This window comes from Triturus cristatus, chromosome 4_1 (genome assembly GCF_964204655.1).
Source record: "Triturus cristatus chromosome 4_1, aTriCri1.1, whole genome shotgun sequence".
Classification (NCBI taxonomy): domain Eukaryota; kingdom Metazoa; phylum Chordata; class Amphibia; order Caudata; family Salamandridae; genus Triturus; species Triturus cristatus.
In genome coordinates this window covers 923045208-923071571 of record NC_140585.1, presented here as the reverse complement: position 1 = coordinate 923071571, position 26364 = coordinate 923045208, and the positions used below count along the sequence as shown (strand labels likewise).

The following is a 26364-nucleotide window of genomic DNA, read 5'->3' as shown; positions in this document are numbered from 1 at the left end:
TAACATTTTACGTCTTGGCTGTGCCAAACAAAGTGTTGCAACCACAAAATAAATTGTTAGTAAACCTAGGCCGAAGTTTCTGTCATTTAATGAGAAGTTAAATTCCCCACAGATAATTAACAGGCTGTCCCAGCCACCTAATGTAGTTGTTAAAGAATCAAATAAATTTGAATCGTCTAGGACTGTGCCAATTGTAAACTTTATGGAGCCTTCCTTTTCTTGGATGATCGCTGGTCTTCCTTTAGTGTAATCTGCATTAAGCATGACCTGGTAGACACCTGAACGGACTAATAATACAACTCCAACTACAGAAAACTGATATGTGGTGCCAACCAAGACTTAATAACAACTGATCCTTGAAACTAATATACTTTTCCTGAACATAGAATAAATCCACTTTAAATCCTCTTACTTCCTCTGAGACTCTCTTTTAGCCTTATTTAATCCTTTAACATAAAGGGGAGATTTACAAAGTTCTCACGCACATCAAATAATGTTGCTGTATTGCGTGAGATGGAGAGAGCTGGGCATAACTATATCTAATAAGATCTGAGGATATTTCTTTCTTCCCTAGCGCTGGCACACAATCTGTCTGTCTAGCACCACATATATGTGTTGTACTGGAAGGGTAGCCTTCTAGTACAAAATACTATGCTTAACCAAACTTTAAATCTTTTCCCACTTTCGATATGTACTCTACAGTGCAGCACACAAATCAAGTCAGAAAAGTTTGGAGAAATAAAAACATTTCTCCTTTTTAATGCAAGCCCCAAAGATTCTTTATTTTTTGGTGCAAAGCCCTGTCTACAAATGTTAGTGGCTTTGGGCAAAAACCATGGGTGGTTGGATGGGAATGCCCATGTACCACCCATGGTACGCTCCCTTGAGGCAAAACAATGCATAGCAGCACTAGCACTATTTACTACTTACTACTTACTAAAGTGTTACTTTAGGGCTACTTTCCAGTGGAAAGAAAGTTTTGAGCTGGAAAGTAAATCCCGCAAAACCTTTTTGTGCCGGTTTACTTGTGTGACACAAACCTGGCACAAAATGTTAGTAAATCTCCCCGCCCTTGGTGACTGGCCCAATCCAAGTGATCTTTTCAGCAAATTATTTTTTATATGGCAGACAATAGTGCTAAAACTAACTATTCTAATAATTAATAGTGTCGTATAAACCCCAAAAAATACAAAATGAGTCCCATAGTTGAACATTAAAAGACATGAAATACAGTTAAGCCTCCAGTTCAATTGTTCTTTTCCCGACTTATCTTTTTGCTGGTGGTTACCAGGCAAATAAAATATTATTAATCATTTATAATAGCAAGGCCCTCATTACGAGTCTTGTGGATCAGAATTACCTCATTCGATTCTGCTTCGCCTGATTCCAAGTGGATTGTTTTTTTCACACCCAGTTTTTCCAGGTGTGGGAGAACCAGACATGATTTTACTGTGGGTAATTCTGCATGCTAAATTTGTATGAGGCTTTGGCTGCAGCCAAGTTTCATTCCCTGTTTTTATTTCTGACAGGGGGTATGTCGCCCCTGCCAAAAAGCACATTCTCCTTCTCACCCCCTCCACGCCCCCTCCACCCCACCCAGCAGAGCCCACATATATTCACTACCGGCTAGAGCAGTTAGTAAATGTATGCATTAAATCCCTCAGAACTAGGAATTCTGTATGGGATTAACGATTGGAATAATCAATCAGACATGATAATTCCCTAAACTATGGGGTTCCACTTGTAATTGCATGGTACTGGGTTGGACTTACTGCACAGCAATTGTAAATTCACATACGTATTCAATGTGCAGTAAATTTGCCCCAGTACCTTTGGTTTAAATCTTAGATGGACAGGAGCATCTGTTTTTTTACAGCCGTTTCATTTTTGCTTTCCCTTGCTGCGTTCGTTGGATTGCCAAATAGTTCAATTATCGTTTTACACGGTCGTCCGGCATTGGTGACTGTGGCTGACAGGTTTGTCTGGATTGCACAGTTTCATTCTTAGTTTTAGATGATGTGGAACCCTTTGGGGCCATCAGCGCAGTCAGCACCCCGCAGAGGCACAACAGGACGGATCCACTCCAGCGCTGCTACCGAGCCTGTATGCTGCAGACAAGCTGGCAACCACTGGACACAAGCAGGGGGCAAAATGCCATTAATCTACAAAACTGAGCAACTGAAAAACGCCATACGATGAGACGAACAAACTGATGGGCAAGGAGAGGTGTGAGCACGCTGCAGTTACGTCCTCTCTGGCCACCATATTTTCCCTATATTGGCTGCAAAAGGTGAGGTCTTTGCAATCATAGGAGCTCGCTGGTGTCATTATATTCCAGAAGATCTCTTCGAGATGAATCAATACATTTCCAACATTTCTTTTTAAATTAAAGATCGGACCAGATTGAAAGATGTGTGTCGGACATAGGGAATGCAATCGCTTAAAGTCATCCCTCAGATCTGTGACACACTCGTGAGCCTTCCTTTCCTCTCATATATTTACAGCTTTAAAGCTTTTTATCCATGCTTCTTGAGGATGGTGTTGAAGATACAAGACAAAGAAGGTGGGATTTAATTTAATGAATATGGAACAATAGCACAAAAGGAAGGGAGATTATTGCAAATGCTAAACAAAATAATGCTTAAATAATGCAACCTGTAACTGCCATGTTATCCTGACGCTACTAAACCTGTTGACTTGCTAAAGTTAGTGGAATACATCAAAATGATGCGCCTTCCCCAGTGGGGCGAAACGAGGACAATATCTTTATTTCTCCTCATTATTTCTGCAGCACACTTAAAAAGAGGAAAATGCCTCTAGGCATTGTTTTTGTGCAGGAAGGGGGCCCTTCCTAAACAAAAACAATCCTGCCTGTAACGCAGGCACCCTTGCACTGTGGTGCAAGGGTGCCTGCGTTGATGCTAGGATGCACACAGTGTGCCAGTCCAAAGATAGAGCAGAAGTGGTCCTTAACTTTGTAAATATGGAGCATTTCAGCTTTCTCCCTTTCACACAACACAACACAGCAATTTTGCTTGCTGCCCTGTGTTGTGTGAAAGATCAGTACGTATGCTCCTAAGTGTTCTTTGACAATGTTCATCCTGTACACCTGGCATGTTTTACTGAAGATCTGTTTTTGTGCTTTAAAAGTGACACCAACCTGCTGTACAATAATGCTCGATCGGGCTGCCATGATGGAACAAATCAAGGCATGTATGAAGTTGCAAAGTTAATTACTTTGCATCAGGTGACAGGTGTTTCTTAATTAAAGTCCATCATGACAGTAGGAAGGTGTCTGTGCTGACAGGGCCAAACAGGCCTTTTATTCCACTGGGTATTTTCCAGGTTGGCTGGAGCCCTTGGAGGCCGGTTTTGAGAGCACAGGGCCTCTGCTACTGTCCCCAGGTCCCAGAGGTTAATTGCAGCAGGCATGGGAGGCTTTAAAAGTGAGAGAGAGAAAGAGAAGGGGGAAGGTTGAGAAAATGTGATCCGAGAGGAAGGACAAAGATAAAATGGGTGGATGGAAATAGAGAGATTGCCCTCGGAGAGGAAGGGAGCCTGCTGGTTTTGGTTCCTTATTTTGGCCATGGCAGTCAATAGTGATACTTTTGGTAGTAGGAAATGAGGAGTAACAGCTACCAAGTAGTGGCTGTGCATTGTCCTCATTGCCACTTAAGGCTGCCATCAGTGGCAAGGGGAAACCAATTACTAGCAGCATGAAGTTCCATCCATCTTGGGCAGGGTGTTCGGCTGCAGGGAATATTGGTTGGGTGAAGGTAAACTTTGCCTCAGGAAAGTCCAGTTAAGTTGTTAGTCTGCCCATCATCACTAGGAGCAAAATGTACTAACTTCACTCCATTTTGCTTTCAATATTTTAATTTCACCCTCTGCATGGTACTTAGCATAGCATAACCTTAGTTAGCAATGATAAATTACTAAATATATATTTCCATTTTCAGTAGCAAAGATGGGACCCAAGAGCTATCTGGTAGGAAGTTGGAGTGGAAAGGAAATAACAATTAGGAGCATAGGAAGAGGCAGTGTGTTAGAACTGGGTTCCTGGTTGTCAGAGTATGCACCCTGAACAAACAGAAACCACAACTATAATCAGGGTAAGCTAGATACATACTAAAAGATAACTTGTGCTCACCCTCTGGTAGCTTGGCACAGAGCAGCCAAGCTTATATAAAGAGGCAATGTGTAAAGTATTTGTGCAACACACACAGTAACACAATGAAAACACCACAGCAGAAATACTCCACACAGGGTTAGAAGAATAGATTATATTTTCATGAGTAAAACAAAACCAAACTTACAAGAATCCAATACGTAGAACGGGAGTTATGAATTTTTAAAGAGGAAATCAAAATAGTGCTTAGAGTCATAAAGCGCCAACCAGGGACACAGAGGTCCCGCTGAAAAAGTACCTTAGATGGAGGAAGCGTCGATGCCGAAGACTCGATGTGAGGAGTGGAGGAGGTGATGCATCTGCAACAATCCCTTGGATGCAGGCGATGCGTTGGTTCCAATTCGTACACCCGATGAAGGCTTTGTCGACGAACCTCTTTACGATGCAGTCGAAGCGGTGGTATCACACTGCACAGTCCATCATCGTCAAGCTGCGCGTTCTGTCAAACCGATGTCATCGAGCAGCAGCCACATTGGCGTTGAAGGGTGATTCATCGGTTCAGATTAGTGAAAAGTCGTTGATCCATCGGCTTTGATGTATCAGCTCAGCAGAATTCACCTTTTAAGGGTCCAGGACTGGATTGGCACCATTTGGCAGGGCAGGACTCACAGATGGCAGAGTCCAGGTGCTGTTGCTGGGTTGAAGGAAGTCTTTGATGGCCCTGAGACTTCAGAACGGGGGGCAAGCCAGCAAGCCCCTGGAGTAACTCTGGGTTCAAGTGAGATGGGTCCAGTCCTCAGCAGGGCAGAAATTAGCAGGCAGCAGGGCAGCGCAGCAAACCAGAAAAGCAGTTCTTCCAGAACAGCAGTCAAGCACAGTGGCAATCCTTGTAGCACATCAGTCTTTGCTCCTGGAAGAGTTCTTCACAGATCCAGGACTGTACTGTCTTGGTAGGGTCAGAGGCCCAGTTCTTATACTCAGATGTGCCTTTGAAGTGGGGATGACTTCAAAGAAGGGTCTTTGGAGTGCACACAGGCCCTTTGCTTCCCAGCCCTGTCTCCAGACTATCAGTAGGGGTAATGTAGAAAGTAGGATCTGCTTTCATGGTCACCCCCACTTTATGCTGGTTTGATTATGGTTTTCTAACTAGTCTGACTGGGATTCTCCTAATCAGGACAACAGTCTCTGTGCTTCTTCCCTAAATTGGACATGGTGAGTACTTAGGTACACTCAAGATTGGCTACTGGTTTACCCTTGTAAGTCCCTAGTATATGGTACTAAGGTACACAAGGCATAGGTACACCAGGGGTCGCCCATGGCCTGAAGCATATATTATACCACCCATGGGAGCCCACTCAAATGGTGACTACAGGCCTGCCATTGCAGCCTGTGTAAGCTGGTGATAGCACCACTTACCAAAGATATACGTTTCCTTATATCTGAGGATACTGCACTTGAAACCTAAAAGTCACCCCTAAGGGAGGCATTTCAATCCTGAAGGCAGGGTGGTCGGTTTTAAGTGTGAGTGCCTCTGCGTGATCAGGACACCCCTACAACCTTCACAATCAATTCTCCCAGGTGTAAGTGCATTAGCAATTAAGATACATAGAGTGGCTATGCGTCATTACGCTACGGCTATCTCTAAACGGGCTGTAACGAACCCTGTTGTGTTTGATATCAAACATGTTGGATCATACTTTAAGGTGTGGGGGTATGATTTCATGCACTGTAAAGTTCCTCAGGGAGGCCCTCAGTTCTCCTGGTACCAGTCTTCTAGACCCAGACAGCAAACTATGGCTGCTGCCGACCAGAGACACGATTCGGCCCTCCTGCTGCTGAGCCAAGCTCGAGCAGGGGAAGGCAGGACAATAGGTTTCCTGTCACAGGAAGGTGTGACCACCAAGCAGACAGGACTTAGTGTATTGGGACAGATTGGGGGCACCTGCAGCATCTCTAGACTGCTTTGAAGGGCACATTTCTGGCATGGAACTGTATAGATACAATGTGGGAACCCTGTGTCCCTCAGGACCTGGTTAAGTATAAGTAAAGCTACAGTGGTTCTGTCGAGGAGAAAACAATTACATTGCAAACGAAGACGAAAATTGTTACCAATATTTTATATGACTCTATGCGTAACCAATATGCCGGAGAGTAAAAGTAGGCTAAATCACAGCGCGCAACAAAGTGAATATTGGAACACAACAGTACAACAAGAAATTCCAAATTGCTTGCAAAAATTATTATTATTTGATATTTTTGAGTTTTTCACAACCCATATTGAAAATACATTTTTCAAGGGCTGTCAAGGTGAGGCACAATTGTAAAGTGACAAGTGTTTCAAAGTGACGATGGGTGCCTAGTGCTGGTGGTGGAGTGCATATATACAAGAGTGAAGCTATATAAAAGTATATACAGGTTGAAGAATGGTCAGAAAAACAACGAAGCCAATATCTCTGGTTGTGGTGGGGCCGTTCATTATTATACACCAAGAGATTTGTAAAGACTGAGCCATGTATTATTGTAGATGTTTCGACCCTGATAATGCGCTAGTATGGTGTCATAGCGGGTCTTCCTCAGGACAAAGGACAGCCAAGCAAGTGGGAATAATCCCTAGGCGTCCCTCGCTGAGTGGAGGCTGCCAGAAGGATATGCACTTGTCAAGAAGGCTCAGGTAAGTGGAATCTCTGAGATGAGGTTAAGTGAATAATTCACCTTAAAACAACACAGCAAAGTTGTGCCCCAAATCGAGTTTGAAAAGAATCAGGGAAACTGGAAATAATTCGAAGTACATCCAGGCAAAATGTCTGTGGATGTTTAAGCTTTTCACTCAGCAGTCTTCAAAACTGGAACTGGACAAAGGACATGGGAGTATCCTTCCCACTGTCCAGCCCCTCCTCTGGGAGGGACCCCTGAATGGTTCCAACCCTTTGCTTTGGGTACTTAAGGGCTTACCTGTGGGTGGATCCCTAGATTCGTCGTGGGACAAATTTCAGATCCAATACCACTTCTACTTCGACCGTCTGAGCACTCTGAAATTCGCTTTGCCAACTGAGACTGCAACTGGGAAGACTCCTGCTGCTCCTGGTCCCGTTGTCCTGCAACGTCTGCTGCAACGTCTGTGCCTGTGTTCCAAACAGGTTCTTCACAGGACCTGTGGACATCCAAGACACCCGCAGGAATCTCCCTTGGAGTGAAGGAGTCCTTCCCCTGCATCTGCAGGCACCGCAACACAGCTGACAATTCTGCTGATCCTGGGCTCCCACGGACTCTGAAATGCTCTGCAACACAGGTGGTGGTTCCTCAACTTCCTTAAGGCCTGCACTGTCTTCTCACCGAGTTTGAGGCCAGTATCCCTCGTCGGAATCACTGAAACAGAACTCCCGTGTAGCGCATTGACTTGTCGTTGCCAAGGCTTGTTGACTCTCTCCTCCAGAGATCTTCGGGCTCCAAGAAGCTCCAGCCTCAAGCATCTCCTTCTGCTAAGATCTTTGCCTGCACCATATCCTGTGCACTGTGGGCCTTCATCCTTTGGTGAGCTGCTCGAGGTCCTCTTGTAACTCTTTTGCCTTCTGTCCGTGGGTCCTCTTGAGGGTCTTCTTTGGCTCCAGTGGGCTACCTGCTTGCTCGGGCCTACTCTAACTTACCTGCTCGTGGTGAGTCACTTGGACCTTGCTGGTCCCGACACTGCACCTTTTTCTACAACTACGTTGGTTGCCGTTGCAAAAGCTTGTTGGTGCCCCTGCCGAACACTGACCCCTTGACTCTTGACATCCAGCTTGTGAATGGCTCCTGGTCTTCCACTGCATCGCCTGGTCCGCACAGATGCAACTTCAAGGGCACTGTCAACTTCCCTGCATCTCCATCATCGGTGCGAATTCATCTTCCGTGCCTCCTGGTCACTCCTGAGTGGCATTGAATCTGTCCCCTCTGCTTGCAGGTACCACTCACCTTGAATTCAGCCTACTTCGCCAGCGGCATCTTTTCCGAAGTCCTCAACTGTGGTCTACAGCAGTTACCGAAGTCACTTCACACCTATGCACCCGGCTTCTCTGGTGTAGGTATCCTGGTTCCTGAGGTATCCATGGGCGGGGTGACTTTCCAACCTTCCATCTTCCACGGGGTTTCTTTGGGGTCCACTGGGAAGGGTCCTTCTTCTTTAAAATTGCAACCACGACTTACCTATTTACTAACATTGAGCACGCTGTTGTGTTCCCTCTCTGCACACGACCTCCGTGGGGTTCCTAGATACTCACCTTGGGTGGTTCCATGGATCCCCGGCTCTCCTACGTCGACTGTGTCAATTTTCTCCATTTTTGACTTAGGTCGTGTTTCGCATTCCACTATTTTAGTATATGGTTTGGTCTCCCCCTGGGGACCACTGTGTATTCTGTGTTATTTATGAATTCTATTGACAAAGTATTGTGTGTATTGTGTTGTATCTCCGGGTAGGAGATAATACATTGTGTTAGTGAGTGTTAATAATAAATACATATTTTGTATAACTTAACCTATACCATAAGATTAAGTACTGGTAAAACAAGCTGCTTTACACTCCTTCTGGTTTAAGCCTTAAGGCTGCTCTCCACAGCAACCACTTAGAGAGCCTTCTAAGGTTGTCTAAGACAACTAAAATCACCATAAGGGTTGTCTGGATTAGTGCAGGGTGCTACACTTACATAAGAGAGCCCCATATACTAAGCTAGCTTCTCACACCACTTCAATCACATCACCCTGGTGTTAAGATCTATACAACTGACAGCCCTCAGAGCCTCAAATACATTTTAAAGTAGAAGGCTAGAGTACAAAAGATCTAGTCTTAAGTCTCAAGATGGTTTAAGAAATTGAAGAATCAAGACATCACTAGACTGAAATGTTTTCTTATAAATAAACAAGTGCATTGAGTCATTCTATCTCCAAAAGCATGGAACCAGTTGCATTTCCATTATTGCCACAAAGTGGTCAAACAAAATTCAGATATGCATAAAAAATTGATTTATAAGATGTTATCATGAAAGGATCCTCTTAGTCACTGTGAACCCCTGTAACAGTAACATGCTAATGTAATATAAGCACATTATATATAGCTCTCTATCCCCGCCAGGTCATGGCTGATGCTTCTGAAAATGGAACATAGATGACTAAATGTCTAGGGGTGGCCTTCTTGCCCAATGGTCCATCCTCTCCTATTCCTTACGCATAACACTTGTCATGCCAGGATCCATCCTTCCACGGTGCATCCTTATACTTGTTTTTTAGGCGTAAAAAGATATTCACCGACAAACATCCAATCATTGGGGCCCATCATACAGTCACTAAGGCTGCATGTTTTAATATATGTAAAAGATTGCAAATAAAAACACATATGGGACTGGGTATGGTATTGTGTTGGTTACAAGTGCTAGAACATATTGGTAAATTCCCCTGCTAAGATCTAAGGAGAAGAAAGCCACATAGTTCCCACATTCCCTAAGATACAAAGTGCGACCTGAGCCCCTTAGGATGGTGGCCACCCCATGACTAGGAGTGATATGCATGTTGCCCTGTTTATTTCAACTCCAAAGAGCCATTACTACTGTCAGGGGTTTTATTGTATTATGTATAAAATAATGCCACTACTACCTAAAGATGCGCAACAAACAGTTGTTACTGCATTAATAATGTCCAGACTAGACTATTGCAACAGTCTACATCTTAAAATTCAGGAAGGGTCATTGAATAAACTTCAGATTCTGCAGAATTCATCTGTCAGACTCCTTACAGGTACACCAAAGTTCGAATCAATCTCAGCCAAAATTAAAAAACTTCACTGGCTGCCGGTCAGGAAGCGTTCTCAATTTAAGTCTCTATGTCTCGTCTTTAAAACCCTTCAGGGAACAGGACCAGAATTTCTAAAGCAGCACTTCCGCTGGTATATACCAAAAAAAGCACTGCAGTCATCTGATGCAAAATTCATGATTGTCCCTTGGGTGAAGAAAGCCAACTGGGGTGGCAGAAGCGGCCAGATCATGGAATGCTCTGCCATTTTACTTGAGAAGCATGACCAATCTTTTGGCCTTTAGGAAGGCACTGAAGACATGGTTGTTCTCAAACTGATCCTGCTAATCTCCCATATCGCTTTAGTCCTCTGTAGGCCTTCGCACAGCGCCAGACACTTTTCGGGTAACAGTTAGCACTCCATAAATACCAATAACATTAACATTAACATATAAGTTATTTATGAATATCAAATAAAAAAAAATCCAATCATCAACATCTCATCCCAACACGCCCACATAGACCACCCATATCTAGAACTCTATCAGGTTACATCTTTAGTTATCAATTGCCCTTCAGATCCAACACACACAGCACCCAACCACCCAACACTGTTGGATTCATGCATTGGCGCAAACCTTCTGTTTTCTAGCGCATTCCCTATGGCACCTCCCTGCATGTGCACCACACTCACCTGAGTACAGGCTCTGATTAACCGCAAGAAAATGGCATCTTCCACTTCAGCAGTCAGGTCGGTCAGTTTACTGATGCACTCCAGGATGCAGATGATTGTTTCAGCCTTAGACTGAGATACAAAAGTTCCTTGTTACCAGTAATAGCGTCATGCTATAACAGATAGGACACAACCAATCAGTCGATAAGCAAGCACACAATTTCTATGGTGGATGGGGAGGCATTGCCTTGGAGGGTTACAACTGGTTTGCCCAAACTTCCCTGATAACATATATATAACAACAAACACACCGGCCACTCCAAGTCTTGAGAGACATAAATACACATTGACCGCAGTTATGGTATACACAGTCAACACAGCCAAAAGTCACAGAGAGCTTCTGGACGGCAGGAATGAGCAGCACCCCATATCAATAAATGTTATTTAATAATTAGTTTAAATACCAGTCTTTTTTCCTTGAAATCAATGTGGGGAACTGGGGAAGCAGCGTGGAGACGCTGAACAGGACATTAAGAGCTCACTATTCAGACTGTAAATGTGACTGTGAACTATTACATCTGAAGAGGGCTCTGCATTCCCTTCTCCCAACAGGGAAGAGGGCCTGTCCCTCACCTCTTCCTCCCCTTCCGTAACCCCACAATGTCTCCCATAAGCACGCTCACCAAATACAAAATAGCTTTGATGCTACATGGCATTCGCAGATTTTTTATTTTTCCAGTGAGAGCAATAGCCACTTTTGGAGTGCAGAGATTTCAGCCCCAGTGATGCAAGAAATGCAAAATTGCTTCAGAAGAAACTGTGGCATTGGTGCCAAAAACAGCATATGGGGATCATGTGTTGCTAATAAATAAAAAATAGAAAAGGAGAGACAGGGGAAGGATAATAATGGTGAAAAGGTGACAGAGTAAGAGAGAAAGGCAGAAAAGAAAGCTAGGGGAGAAGGGGAAGAGAGACTGAGATGGGAGAGCAAGAGAGAGAATGGTAGGAATGGTTGAGAGAGAATGAGGAAGAAAATCTTTTACCTTTTTTTTTACAAATTATATCAAAAGATTTAAAAGATGGCCACCCACGCATGGACATACACTGGTGCCCACCTTTGAATCTTTTTCGTAATAAAGTATTAAAAATAAATCCAAGATACCTATCTGTGCGTGTGCAGGGATGTGAACGCATGGTCACTGTAGTGCCAGAGGCACTCCCATGTATTGGGACCATGTGATGACCTTTGACTACCATTATTTGAATTGACTTTTGGTGTTTTACTTTACTCTAGCTTGAATGTACGAAATAATTGTTCTTGCATATGCATTTTTCCTTAAAGATTTCATTTTGTGTCTCCTCGTAGCTTCAAAGTGGGAGTGTTTGCTTTTTATAGCCTTGCCAAGAACAGAACATATGGGATGTGCATTTGAAAGCATGAGAGAAAGTGTGGAATGTACTTCTCTGTCTCGGAGTGTAATGTTATACGCAGTGGTGCTCAAATGTGCATTATGTTGTACATTGGGAGATGAAGTGTGTAGTGTGTCTATAGGCAGTGGTGCACAAATGTGCATTGTGTTGTACATTGGAAAGTGTTATGACATTCTTACTATTGGCTTTGACATGCCCTCATGCCATCCTGAATTTTAACTCTGTCTAGCTTGAGCTTTGCGCACAGAAGCAGATCCCCAGATCACTGTAGATGTTTAAGCTATCCACGTTCAAGGTTGTTTACTGTACTTTTGGAGACTTTCGTAAGTTCACTAAGATAATGAGTGGGATGCGCACTTGGTAACTTTCAGGGCAGATATTGTTGTTGCTAGAAAATGTGTGGAATGTACAGCTCTGTATCAGAGTCAGAATAGAGTGGCCTGGCCAGCTTCTTTTTTGACCCTGACACAGACCAGTACGGTCAGCTCGGTTTTCGCAACAGAAGAAAGGGGGTGATGTTTCCCAAAACTTCATCTCAGGTTGAGTAAAACTTATTAAGAGGAGGGAAATCTTGGCGCTCAGACAGCAGCTCGCTGTGGAGAAGACATTGTTGCCACAGGGAACTTTTGAGGGTCCCAATCGAGACTTCTGCCTGGCTGTCAAGGGCTGCTCCAGCCGAGTTGGCAAGAATGCAGAGAGAGAGCGATTAGTTATGTATTTCTTTTGATTATTGGCATTGTGATGTGTGAGTGTGTCTGTGTGCACATTCAAGTCTCCAGTGGTTATAATTATCTGATGTATTTAGTGTATATATCTGTCTGATTATTTGCATTTAACAATGTTTATTTCTTGCAATGGACGTCCAGACATTTGCATATTGTTTTCATTTGACATCTGGGAGAGCCTTTCTGTTAGAGAGTGCTGCACAAATAAAACCCCTTGCTTTATTCTGAAAACTGTCTTTTGATGTGCCTCATTTTATGAGAGTGGAATCCCTTTCCAGGTGTTTTTATTGCTTCGCTGTGTGTGTGCCTCTGTGTGGGAGTGCAGCATTTTCTATAATTTGAGAGGGCAAAGCAATACAGTCACCCATCTTTTAATGATTTTGGGAATACATTATTACAAAAAGCTTTTAAAGATGGCCTTGTACACACATGGCTGGCCATATTAGAATGGTCTTATATATAGTTTTATAAAACACATTCAAAGATGGGTAACCATTCATCTGCGTGCATGCTTGTGCATAGGTGACCATCTTGGAGTAAAAAATAAACCAAAGGAAGCTAGTACTGCCAAAGTCAAAAGGTCTACAGCCTTCATTAGACCTAGTAACTTTGCCAATGCTAATTGCCTGCTCAAGATATGCAACTGAATTGTTTTTTAATTGAGCAATTCCTGTATGGCATACTGCAGTTTTAAATCTGCTACGCAAAAAAGAACAATTTATATAGCTGGCAATATATGCTATCTATTATAACTAACTCCAATGCAATATTTTTACTTTAATTTGATGTTTGAGTAATTTATATTTTCTCTAATATTAGCTTACAGTCAACACTGTTAAACTGAATGGCAGACATGTTTGGCAGTGCAAAAAAAGAAAATGTGTAAAGGAGATGCATGTACTAAATATATTATATTTCTACCTCCAGCACTAACTTATCATCTAAAAGTAAGAATGAATCAGTCTGATATTGTATTATTCCCCAACGACCCCTCTCTAAATCTAATACTACTGTCACGGCTGGGGAAGCCAAGAACACATCCCCTAGTTTTAGAAGACAGAACCAGTATGACTTTTATGTGCTTTTCTGGAATCAGACCTGAGGATATTTTTATCTTCAAAACTCAAGTGAGCATGCATGCCGCTGTGCTAGTCCAAGACAGAATTCTATGTGTTATTGCTATGATATAAGCAGGGGCATAGCTTGGTCAGTGGGATTCGGGAGGTGTGAATCTAAAATTTCCCAACTACAAAATCAGTGGACTGCAGGGTGGAGAGGTAAGATTACCAACTTTCGGGATGGACTGTTTCCATGAGGAGTAGGGTCAGTACTGGTTTGCATTAGATAGGCCTTTGTCTAGAGAGGCACAGTGGGGGGGGGGGGGGGGCAAGCAGACAAATTAATATGGCTAACCGAGTCATGAGTCCGGCTTGGCTCCAAAAGACAGAGTGTGAACCAAGCCAGGAAAACATTTGGCAAGTATATTGTGCAACAAACATAATGTAAAAATGTGATACAGTCTCTTTAAAATTCAAAAAGTGTTTCTTTAACATGTGGAAATGTTTCACCTTAGTACATCAGATTATATTACTGCATAGAAGGACATTTATTAAAAGTGATAGTTTTTAAGTTTAAATCTGTTTTATCAATTTGTATAACAAAAGCAGAAGACAATGCAGAATATCTCACCTACATCCACCGGCCGGTGAAGACCAAGAGCAAGTGAGGGAGAGAGTAAGTAGAGGGGAACAGTAACAGAATGGGTTAGGACCATAGGGAGACAGGGAAGGGAGCCATTAACTCAGTGGGTCATAGGGGCCTCTTACACTTAGCGAGCCTATGATGTTGCCTGTCTCGTTGTGTAAGGTTGCTGCCGATGTCCATCCTAGACATGCTCAATCAGTGTTGTGGTCTGCAGGCAAGAGGCGTACGAAGTACATGCATGTACACTGGGCATGTCAAAGTGAAACATTAACAGTTCACCCCCATTGGCAATCCCATCAGTGAACCTAGAACCAAGTCAGTATCATGTAAACCCTAAATGTAGAATTGATTTTTATCATAGGTGGAGCAACATTATAGTCTACTAAATGAAACATAGAAGGTGCTTGTATAGTGCCCAACCTGAACTCAAGTTTTAAAAATAGCTATCATATTTGATAATAAATATAAAGGAGACTTGTGAAATAAAATGTTTACCTAGGATCACGCAACGTGAAAAAACAGGGAAGCCGGTATTGAGTCCAAGTTATCTGATTCCACATTTTCAGCCAGCAGGTGTATCTCTCTCAGCCTCTCTCTCCACCCCTCCCTCCCTCCCTCTTTTCTTTTACATCAAAATTCACTGTTTTGTCTTTTATTTTTGGCAGAAAATCCAACACAGACATACCAGACCCGACCTTGGGCTCCCAAACCCAACTACAAAGTCAAGAATGCATTTATTTGGGGGAGTGTCAGACCCCCTGGATATAAGATAGAATGCAATGGAAGTTGAAGATGTATTGCCAGGTTCACACACGTTCCCTTTTTATATTAATGTGAAGAAAAGTATTTTATTTATGTTAACATACTATGCCATTTGTGTTTTATTTAATTATTAGTCATTTGTAATGTGATCATGCAGTTAGAATACTATGGCTACAAAGCACCTGGTAGAAAACGAGGGGTTGCATGGGAAAGGAAAAAGAATATGATAACCCAAAGCATAGCTGAAGAGCTCGGTTGCGTTTTTCCTGAATCTGAAGCGATTATGTTCACCTTACAGAGCCATTGGTTGACAGTTTCGCAGAGTAGGGGTCGAAATGAGAAGCTATGGATGTAATGTCTTTGCCAGAAAAAACCTAGAGTGGTTGAAGCTCTGGTATGGGTGGGGTAAGGTTCATGGTCTTGGAGCAGAGATACAAAGGGCCTTTGTCTTGAAGAGTATTCAGGGTGATGCCAAGGATTGAAATGTAATGCGCACTGCCACAGGTAGTAAATGGGGCACTTTTCACACTTCTTCGTGGGGATTAAGTGGATTCCAGCTGAACGGAAACCTTGCAGCTTTGATTATTGGGGAAAGCCATGATAGAAGAAGCTGACCTTCCCTGATTCATCGATAGAATGGCTGTGCTGCTGATGAAGATTTTAAAATAAAAAGCTATGACATGGTAAGGTTTTAGAGAAGGAGGTGGTAACCTGCACATCCTTTATTGCTCTCATATAAATATCGCAAGTAGACTTGGGCTGAATCACTGCTTGTTTTGGTTGGTTGGATCCAGCCAATATCTGGATGACAACACGCCATACAAATTGTCCAGGGAGATCCTCTTATAGTAGCCGATTTACTCCAGGATTGTAGCTGAGTACGGTGCAAGCATTGCAACTGCAGTCTTAGTGACATTGGCAATGCTATCCTCCTCCATTGATATTCTAAATAATCAGTGCTTGGATAATTGACCTACAGTCCTTTGAAGCTGTTTGACCTTATTGAGTAGTCAGAATGGAACCGAAAGTGAAAAGATTTTAACTTGCTTACGCGGGTCTCTAACAGGCAGCTGTTTCAAAGTGAACAAACAGGGGGTGGACATCATCACTTCACACACAAGAGTGACTTCCCCATTGTGTATTTCTCGACTGCATGGCTTCCCATTCCTTCCCAATCCTCCAGCCCTTTGTGTATCTATTTTATATTTGATCTCCCTGCTTCCCAGGTACTTTCCTGTTTTTAGAGATTCACACGGCAGTCAAAGTGGGGAAATGGAGGTGAGGCAGCCACACGGACAGGACTCCAGAAACCAACATGGGATTTGCTTTGCTGCTCGCCTCTATGCTGCTAACCACCTCATGATCCTGCCCGAGTTTTCCACTGAAGTTCAGGCATAACACCTCCCTCACTCTGGGGCAGGGGCTCTACAGTGCCAAATCCAACACAACTTTTGGCTATCCTTCCTTCCAGGTCATCCATCCATCCACCCACCCATTCCTCTCTCCACCCAGTCTTCCTTTCATCTTACCACCCTTCTCTCATCCATTCTTCTTTCAATCTATTCTTACTTTTCTCCTTTGATTGATCAATGGATCCATCCATTCCGCCATCCATCCTTGAAACCACCAACCGCGCCATATTGCTCTCCATGCACTTTTCCTTCTCTCCATCCATTCCTCTCACCATCTACCTCTCTACCCATCCTTCTCTCCATTATCTCCCTATCCATCCCTGCTTCCTTCCCTTCAGTATTTTGTTTTGTGGTTTTTGTTGCATGTTTTCCAACACTTCACAGCTTCATCATGCTTGTCTCTTGCACAAGTTTTTATGAGTTTTTATTTGGAGACCTAAGTCAAAGGAGCAATAAATAACTTTTTGAAGGTTTTATGCTACACATACACACACACACACATCCTAATGGCACCCATCCTGTACTTTACCTGCTAAAGTAGGTGTGGGTGTGGAGGGGTCCAGATGATCTTAATAACAGGTAACCATGTAATAAAGTCCAATATTGCCATTCAAGGGTTTTGGTGATGTCATAAACCACGAGCCTAAATGCCAAGTGGTTTATAAATGTCACAGAACCCCATGATAGTAATGTCGATCATTTATATATTTATATATGATATGTTTATTTTGGGATAATTAGCTTGAAAGAGCAGGTTTCTTCAAAGTGCAACTAACAATGGCCCTCTGATGGGAATTAGAATGATTAGGTTTTGTTTACCTCCCATTAAATTGTGAACAATGGTGCAGGACAGTGAATTTAGGTGATTCTCTAGCTGCAGTATTACTGTATAATTATGGATTTAGCCTATTTACCAAATGATATTCTACATAATTTGCAAATTTCCCAAACATGTTGTTTCTAGCTCAATGAATGAAAATAATGCAGCCAAATAAGTGTAACACAATTTGAAAGTGTGTCTGCATAATTTGGTCCTCTTGATGAGGGCTGCAATACTAGAGAGTCCACAGCACATTTCTGGTGGTGAAAACCACAGTGACTTCATCGACAGCTGATTGGAAACCTGAGCTTGAAAGTTAACTGTTGTCTCAGTCAACATTTTTTTAAAACCATCTGATTCCATATGTAAGTGATTGAAGATTGAGCTAGTAACACGCAACCACTTGCTAAATCTATTGAAAAGGCAAGCTCATTTTATGTGTGACACTTAAAATTGCTCTTGGTTTTAAGTAGAGCCTATTAGCTTACCTTTGCTCACCCTCTGGTAGCTTGGCACAGAGCAGTCAGGATTAACTTAGAGGCAATGTGTAAAATATTTGTGCAAAACAGCAAAACAGTGAAAACACACAAAAAGATTCGACACCAAGTTAGAAAAATACACAGCCTGCGTGATCCGTCAGCACGTTCCCTTCAACAGCACAGATCAAAGTCAGCCAAAAAAGGAAATAAACTCCAAAAAGTTCAGGAGTTTTGAACTTCGAATAATACCAAAATAGGTGTATTTCAATCTGTATGAGAGTTGATGGTAACTCCTGAGTAGTACAACAAACTAAACGTTTATCAGTGAAATCCATAGTGTTTCTTAACTTTCACATTTTTACACGTATTTCAAAAATGTTAAAAATACAAAAAGAAGAAGACTTTATGAAGCTAAGGAAGTGTGCGACCCTAATACAGTGGGCTTTCACTTTAGGGATGGTATCACACATTACATGTGACATCAGCAAAATCATTTATAGCATTAGGATTGCCAAACTGCTCGACAGGGATAAGAATGGTGCCAAATTTGCCTGTAACAGGTAGAGCCTCGCTTTTGAGTTGTAGAAGTACATCAAACGTAGGGCATATTTAACTTCCTTAACAATGATGGCATTGCACATGGAGGGCACTTCTGTTCTCCAGAGTGACTCACTATGGCCAAATTAAGATTCAAGATGGCTTCACACTATTGCATGATATTACCCCCATCCCCACTGACATTATATACTGCGTAAGAAGAGCACATGCGCACAAATAATACCTTCTGCCCACCCCTTGCATATCAGGACTTACTTTTTGCAGAGCGCCCAGGGCCTGCCACCCAGTTGGCTTGGAGAGCAGCAACAGAGTGTCTGCCACGCTGAGCACTGGCTCCTATGAAAGAAGATAGAACAGTGATGCTTTCTGCAGGCAGCAAGCTAGGAATGAGCTGGAAAGGGAGACGAGCGTACAAGTCTACATTTTTGCTAAACTAGATGATCTTTCTCCGAATGGATGGGGATTCTTTGGAGACTTGGACAAGTTTCAGTAGAGATAGAGATGAGATGGTTGTTTCCTTACGGAGAGAGCAACCCTGCCCAACATACATTCCATACTTACAACAAACCAGAAGAGTGAGGGAAGTGGCGTGTAGACAGCTGGATTTGTTCAGTACATTCACCTAAAATATCACTGAAATGCACACACACTTTGAGAATCAGACATTCATTTTAGTATGAATGCATTATGTAAAAGGATTGAAGGCATTTACCTTCATCAAAGCCAGTTGTCCAAACATGGGTTGGCTAGGCCAAGCATAAATATAATCCTATCACTTTGACTGGACACGTGTCATCATAAAACCAAGTAAATAGCACTAGGAAACAGGCGTATTTGGACCATGGAAATGGCCTATATGGACAATGCTTTGGTCTATTAAAGTTGATTAAAACAACTGCCAATGGACTACTCTAGGTGCATGTGTTTGGGGACTAGGATTCAAAACATGGTTCTGGGTGTCTTATAAATGATTTAAAAACTGTTTATCCATAGACTAGTTATTGCTTGCTAAGCATTCACCTTGATGGTTTAGGTTTGACTTCATTTCCTGAGGAAACAACAGACCCCACATTCATTCACCCAACTGGAATTGCCCCTCCGTCATGGGCCATTACTGGGTAATTTTACTGTGTTTGGAATTAGAAGAGCTTATTCGTTTGACCAATCCTGTCATTGCTCTGTGAGGATCAAATTTAAACACAACTCAGCTCCTTTTGGTTCTGCTGGAAAACTCCATCTTGAGCTGAACAAACAACTGGCTCAAGCTGAAAGCAAAAACAAGTGTTGACGTATTGAAGGACAGAGTAGTAAAATGCTGAAAGCCAAACCAAAACAGAAGCTTGGAGTATTTATGAGACCTCAAAGAACAAATGACAAGACTGGACAAATCCAAACACAAACAGAAAATATGGAAGAGCCAATAAAAGGCAAAAGGTGTGATGGAATTCAGACACAGAGGAGAAACTAGTGAAGAGGTTATTCCAACCACAACAAATAAACTGAGAAGGTATCCAAACACAATTCACGCGATGGGGAGGTAACCTATGCAGGGAAATAGGATATTCAGGCATAGGCATGGAGGCTTTCAAGCAGAAGGAATGAAGGTAAACAAATAGAACAACTTCATGGAAGAGTCTAAGAAAATACTGAAAAATGAAATCCCGCACAAAACAAGAATGTATGAAGGAATCCAGACACAAGAAGGAGTTATGAAGGTATGCAAGCACAGAATGTTAATATGGAGACTTATTTCACATGAAAAGGACACATGGAGACATCCAAGGACAAGCAGCAAGGACTGAGTAATCCAGCCTACTCATGCACAGGAAGTGTGCGGAATTCAAACATGAAATGCAAAATAGACAAAGCGAAGCATATTAGGAGGAATGCAAGCACAAACAAGATATATCAATGAATGCTTTAACAAACAGAGAATACGAAGGAATCCAAGCAAAAAACCCAGGTTTGCAATGTTCTGACTACATAGAAACGTAAAGTGGGAACTATGTAAGACTCCAGGTAGAATGTAAGAGGTGTAGAGCAACCCATGCATTAACAGAAGCTGCAGAGTAATAACACGCATTAGAAGGACTTCAAGCATAAAAAAGACAAACTGATGGATTCCTTAATGCCTCCTAATGGGTTACTAAATTCAAGCACAAAGTGCAATTTACAGAGATATTTGTTACAGAGAATCATGTGTGGAGAACCTCAAGCATAAATAATTATTTATGAATAAATCCACATTAACAAGCAAAAAGTAAGGATCACAACGTGCATTAAAGCACATAAACTATCAGAAATTCCACACAAAGTATGGGAAGTATGCCAGAATCAAAGCACGTGGACTATGAGCAGTCGATACTCGACAAGTAGTGGCATGGAGGTTGAACTGGTTATCAGTGAAATAACACAGAGGTGACCCATAAGTGCGCTTATATAGAACAAACCGTGACACACTGGCCCCAAGTCATATGTCTGTCTGACACCAGACCTCTATGAAGCAGGAGGCAGGGGTAGTTATACTGTCTGTTGAGATGTGCTATACCATATGTTATTCGATGTCTGAAATATGGAAACTGACCTTGAGATGATCAAGCCATTGCCAAAGAATAGAGCTGAGTATCCTAGGACTAGTCTCTGATGATAGCCGCCCCCAGGCTGCCTCTTCCTGATTCAGTAACAACTGCATAAGAGAGTAAAATACATATGAGGCTACCTGCTGGTGAAACTGAATATAACAACAGGTCAAATGAATAAAAAATAAATTCTGGAAGTATGCACACATTAAAGTTTTTCTTTAAAAATTGGAAAGAAGCATATAGAACCAAAAACAGCAGAAAGATTATCACGTAGCAGGTGATGATGGGGGGGAGATACGCTTTAGAAGATTCTTTGTGATTAATTTTCTTGGTGTAACAATGTGGGTCCCTCTTACAAGCCATGCAATATGGAGAGGAACCAGTAAGAGAAAACCAAAGTCCCATGCAACAACCTCATATTCGTGAGTATGCTCACTTGAGCACCACTCTGATTGGTAATTTCTAGGCCTGGGCAGTAAATTCCTTTCCGCTCGCGGAAATTGGGTAATTTCGCGTTTCGCGGAGAACGCGGAATTGCCCAAAATTTCGCGATCTGCGTCTTCGCGGAATGTTTTGCTTGTTCGCGCTTTCAAAATGCGTGTTCTCGAGATATTTTCCCCTGAGCACGCAAACAGCATTCGCGAACAGGAAAAAAGCATTGCGAACGGGCGGAACAAGCAATTCTGCATGTTCACATAACTCTGCGTGCTCGCGGAGATTTTTTACCATTTCGCGGAGCTTTGCGTAGCGTAACTACGTAAATTCCGCCCACCCCTAATAATTTCCACACGTTCTGTTTATCTCAGGAGTGATGTAGCCAGCGCATGGAAACATATTACTAAATGAACTGCAGGAAAAGGCAGGGTGTCAAGACTGACCTGCAGAAGAGGTTTTGAAACAGGGAAGAATTTCTCTCTTGCTGCTATTTAACTTTAGAATGTTCACACACATCCATCAATCAGCAGCAAAAAAACAGGCTTGAAAATTGGCCTTTTTTTCACCAAGATGAAATACATGTAGCCAGGTGTCGTAGGTTATTGGATTAATGAATCCATTGTAGGGGCCTTTGGTCGACCTCATGGTCACAAGTTCAATTCTTGGCGAGTTCACTCAGCCTTTCATCCTTCTGAGGTCGGTAAAATGAGTATCATTGAGCTGGGTAACATAAACATGTTATTCAGCACCAAGATACCTTTGGGTGAACGTGTGCTTTACAACACCCGTTATGTTATGTCCTGTCAAGGCTTTGTGGTAAAACGTATGCCACGTATAGAATACCCGCTTATTTGGACCACTGTAAAGGATTCAATAACATGTTTAGTGAGGGTAGTGACATCAAAACTGAAAGTTAGATTATCTATCATATCAAACTTTCAAGTATCAATTGCAGTGGATTAAACACAAATAGACAAGCAGGAATGCATGCACACACACGCACAGACCAGAAAGGCAATTCAAACCCACAATCAGTCGTGCGCCCTTTACCTGTAGCTCATGGACTTTCTTCTCCTGGGTGGGATCCAGAGGCTCTTGCTCCGTGAGTGCCAAGGCGATCAGTGTTATGTGAGCTGGGGTCCTGGCTGTGGATTGTTTCGTTGACTGGAAGATAGATCTCCTAGTCTGGGGTACAGATATGTTACAATGATGAATTTGCTACTGTGAAACCCCAAAAATACATAACTGGTACGAAGATGGAAAACACAATACAGAGAGACAATGTAGACCATTAATGACCCATAGAATATGCTATTTGGGTAGAATCTGAGTCTCAGCAGTTTTTTTTCTCCAGGGTAGGAGGATGTTTGATATCTCCTATTAGCTTTTACTCATGTTCTTCAGCTGCCAGCACTGCATTCAAAATTAGTACACAAGACTTGGGATAGGAAGATATAGGCTCTCATTAAGAGTGGAGCATCATTTTCCAACCCTGTGCAAACCCTTAGTTGTTCAGGGATTAGAATGATACATTATGCAAATATCACCCCATCCATTAACCACTGGGTGGAATAAAATTTTCATATCTGGTTACATTTTGGCAGGTCAAATTTGTCAGAATTTAGCAGGGGGACAATGTCCAGTAATTACTGGAACATGCAGATTTTGTTGAGGTATGTTATTCCCCAGAAGCTTGTAATAGGGGCTATGTATAGCACCCGATGAATTCTGACCTCTGCGTAGTCGAACTTCATTAGGTGCAATGAACTTTGTACCCTTCTCTGGGTCACTGGTGCTCAGGGTCATAGACCTGAATATTCTATTAATCACTGAGGCAACCTTGTACTGGCTGACACAGAACCCTCACAGCACTGATCGATCAGAGACAGAGCAATGCGCTTTATGCCACTAGTAAATTAGGCCAGGTATGTCAATAAGAAGCATGACACCCAATCATTCCACAAACGAATATCACCCAATAGGGTATGACAGTGAGCTGAATCTGCCAACATCCAGCCACTTATATAGTTGGTCGTTCAAAAGGATAGAAAAAAGAATGGTGTACCTACAGAAAGGTCCATTTTGCCATTTGAGATCAAATGCTTGGTGCCAACAGGTAAGGGTACATTATGTGCATAGACCCTAAGGATAGCTTTCCCAAAAGTGCAGGGGTATCTGGCCCACAGAGAATGAATATAGTGCACCCACAGGCACAGACTCTCTTCCCAGGGAGCCTAAAGTTCCAAAGCCAAAAGAATCCAGTCCTTCGGGTCCATAAATAATGAGAGGCTTCTGTCACTGTAACTATGTCACTTCTGTCATTATATTTTATTTACAAGAAAATAACAGTGAGAAACGGTCGCAGATGTAAACACTAAGTTCTGGTCCGCACAACAGTGTGGCCACTCACTGTCATTGCCAAGAGATGACAAAGTGTTTAGTCCCGGAACTGCAGGTAGGGGTACAAAATTGTGAACCACCTCTTCTGGTGAATAACATGGACATGGCATCACTTCCACTGGGGCATATTAGCTGGCAGGAGTCTGTTTTGGAATAATCATGGGAGCACTTTGACTTGGGATAAGCATCATGGCACCTTAGCCAGGATATAAGCAGGTCAGTATTTTGCATCGAGAAGACCACGGCTTCATCTGGGTTGAAGATGAGCAATGTTGATCCATATCAGGAAATGAACATGGCCGAACCTTAAGTGTTGGACTGCATGGGAGCACCTTGAGTGTTGGATAAGCATAAAAGCACCCTGGCTTGGGATGAGCATGACATCACCATGGCTATGGCATGAATATGGCAGCCCGTTATGGTGATGAGCACCGCAACACCTTAGTTTGAGGTGAGATTGGCAGCACTGAGGATAGGGCAACTTGGTGGCTCCTTGGATAGGGAAACATGGTAGAACCTGAACTATGAATAGGCATTGCATAAGCACTTTGGCTGCAAATGGACATTACAAAGCTTTGGTTGGGGATGGGCAGAATAGCACCATGGTTAAAGGATGCATAGGGCAGTACATTGGCAGAAGGATCAGTAGTGCAGCACAATGACTGACAAATGAACAGGGCACCACTTTGGCTAAAGGATGTCTGTGGACAGGGGCCAACTGATGAGGATCCCATGCACATGGAATGGATGTTACAAACTCAGAGTCTCAGAGTTAAAATCAGAGTAAATTATAACCTTTCCAATGCAGAGAAATACTTCTAGCAAGATTCTAGAGTACATTGGTGCTGTCTCTTTCCAGAAATCCCTCATCATTGTTGACTGACCTAGAATACACTGAGCAGATAATTTCGGATCTTTGCAACACTTTTGTAGGGTTGGGGGTGTAGTCAAAACATGGGTGTCACAGACGAGATACACTTCGGGGGAGCGTAGAGTGATGTTACTGGCCTTGCCTCTAGTATGTAAATTATTGCTTGATCATGCAGCGATTTGTATTACTGCCATTCTCCGCAAACAGTCTGGGACTCAAGGCATGTGGGCTTTACTGCTGACAAGCAGTGCAGGAACTCGACTGAGAGGAATCGTAATTAGAGTAAGCAAAAGACATACTGTGAATTTCTCAAGATTACATAGAAAGTAGGGAGCCTTGACTCAAACTACAAATCTGATGGCCGCATCATGGGACTGGCCGTGTCCTTGGAGAGACTGATGGCTCCAAGTCACGCCAGCAGGGTCTCACAGTAGATGGGTCAGTCATCTTTACGCATATGACACCTTATCATCCACTCAACACAGATTCTATTAGTTGAAAATGTTTCTACTTTTTTGGTCTTGTCAGGCCCCATTATGACAATAAAGCAAAAAACAGTCACAGGTATAAGTCACCTTTAGGACTTCAGATGTTAAATTCCCATTGGGTATGTCCGGCGATCCCTGATCTGTCACTCCATCTGCATCCAGTCGCAGAGCAGGGCACGTCTGGGCCGGTCTCTTGTGCGATGCTGGGTCTTCTGTTCCTACTTCTGCAGCTGCAGGCCCAAAACTGATTGGTCCTGACCCAAAACGCCCACTGAGATCTCGAAGTGGGTTACCTGAATCTTTCAACTGTAAAAAATAAAATAAATAATGATAACTAAATAACACGAGAAAAACATAAAAGTTTTACCGTGTTACCTCGACCATAACTTCTCTCAATAAAGTCGGTCTCGACTCTACGAGAGCACTGGAAGGCTGTATTTTCTTTGCTTTCGCATCACAGAGGACTAGTATCTAGGGTGGACATATGTACCAACTGACCACCTGAATGCGCAGTCATATGAAACCAGGGCTGAGACCATACAGCAGCCCAGGTAATTTTAGTAGACCGGCCTGTGGGGGGGGGGGGAGATAAGGGGGTTATTGCTAGTGTGAAGCACTGCTGCTTTTGTTACTGGGGGGATATTGCAGCACTGCTGCAAAACTGGCCCCCAGTAATAGCCAACCCTACCGATTCAAAACTAGCCCCCACCCTTCCAGCCTCCCGGGGAAACGCCAGACCCCCGCTACGGCCAGTTTGGCCCTGTGTAGAACCACAAAATAGATTAAAAGTCCCCATGCAATGTATACTGTACCTTTCACATATACAAAAGTGCTGCGACCTCCAAAGTTTGATGTCACTTTGCATAACGGGTCCTTTTATTTCTTAAACTTCACTCAGTTGAGCTGAGATGTCAGCCAAAGAAGGCCCTTAATAATGTGGTGAAATGCAATGCATGTTTACTGCTCAAGTGTTAGCCAGATCCTGCTATAGGTTGCAGAGCGATATAAGGGCACTGCTCGTGTCCTTTAGTGCATATAGGAACTGAGCAAAGGAATAGCCCAGTTGAGTGACACAGATGTTCAAATTACGAGACATGGGTATTTCCATATAAGAAGCATGGATGTTCAATTCCGACCACCT

At 42.8% G+C, this 26364-nt stretch overlaps 1 protein-coding gene across 2 annotated transcripts in view; it reads right to left on the bottom strand.

The window, feature by feature from the left end:
• Positions 1-26364, bottom strand: part of LOC146855823 (protein tyrosine phosphatase domain-containing protein 1-like) — a 183844-nt gene that overhangs the window by 51894 nt on the left and 105586 nt on the right. For both annotated transcript variants that reach the window (XM_085650665.1, XM_085650664.1), the window contains exons 7-11: positions 25311-25529; positions 22515-22649; positions 21032-21133; positions 18703-18783; positions 10578-10688 (exon numbers count right to left, since the gene is read on the bottom strand). In XM_085650665.1, coding sequence (XP_085506791.1) covers positions 10578-10688; positions 18703-18783; positions 21032-21133; positions 22515-22649; positions 25311-25529 — 648 coding nt within the window. The remainder of the gene's footprint in view (positions 1-10577; positions 10689-18702; positions 18784-21031; positions 21134-22514; positions 22650-25310; positions 25530-26364) is intronic.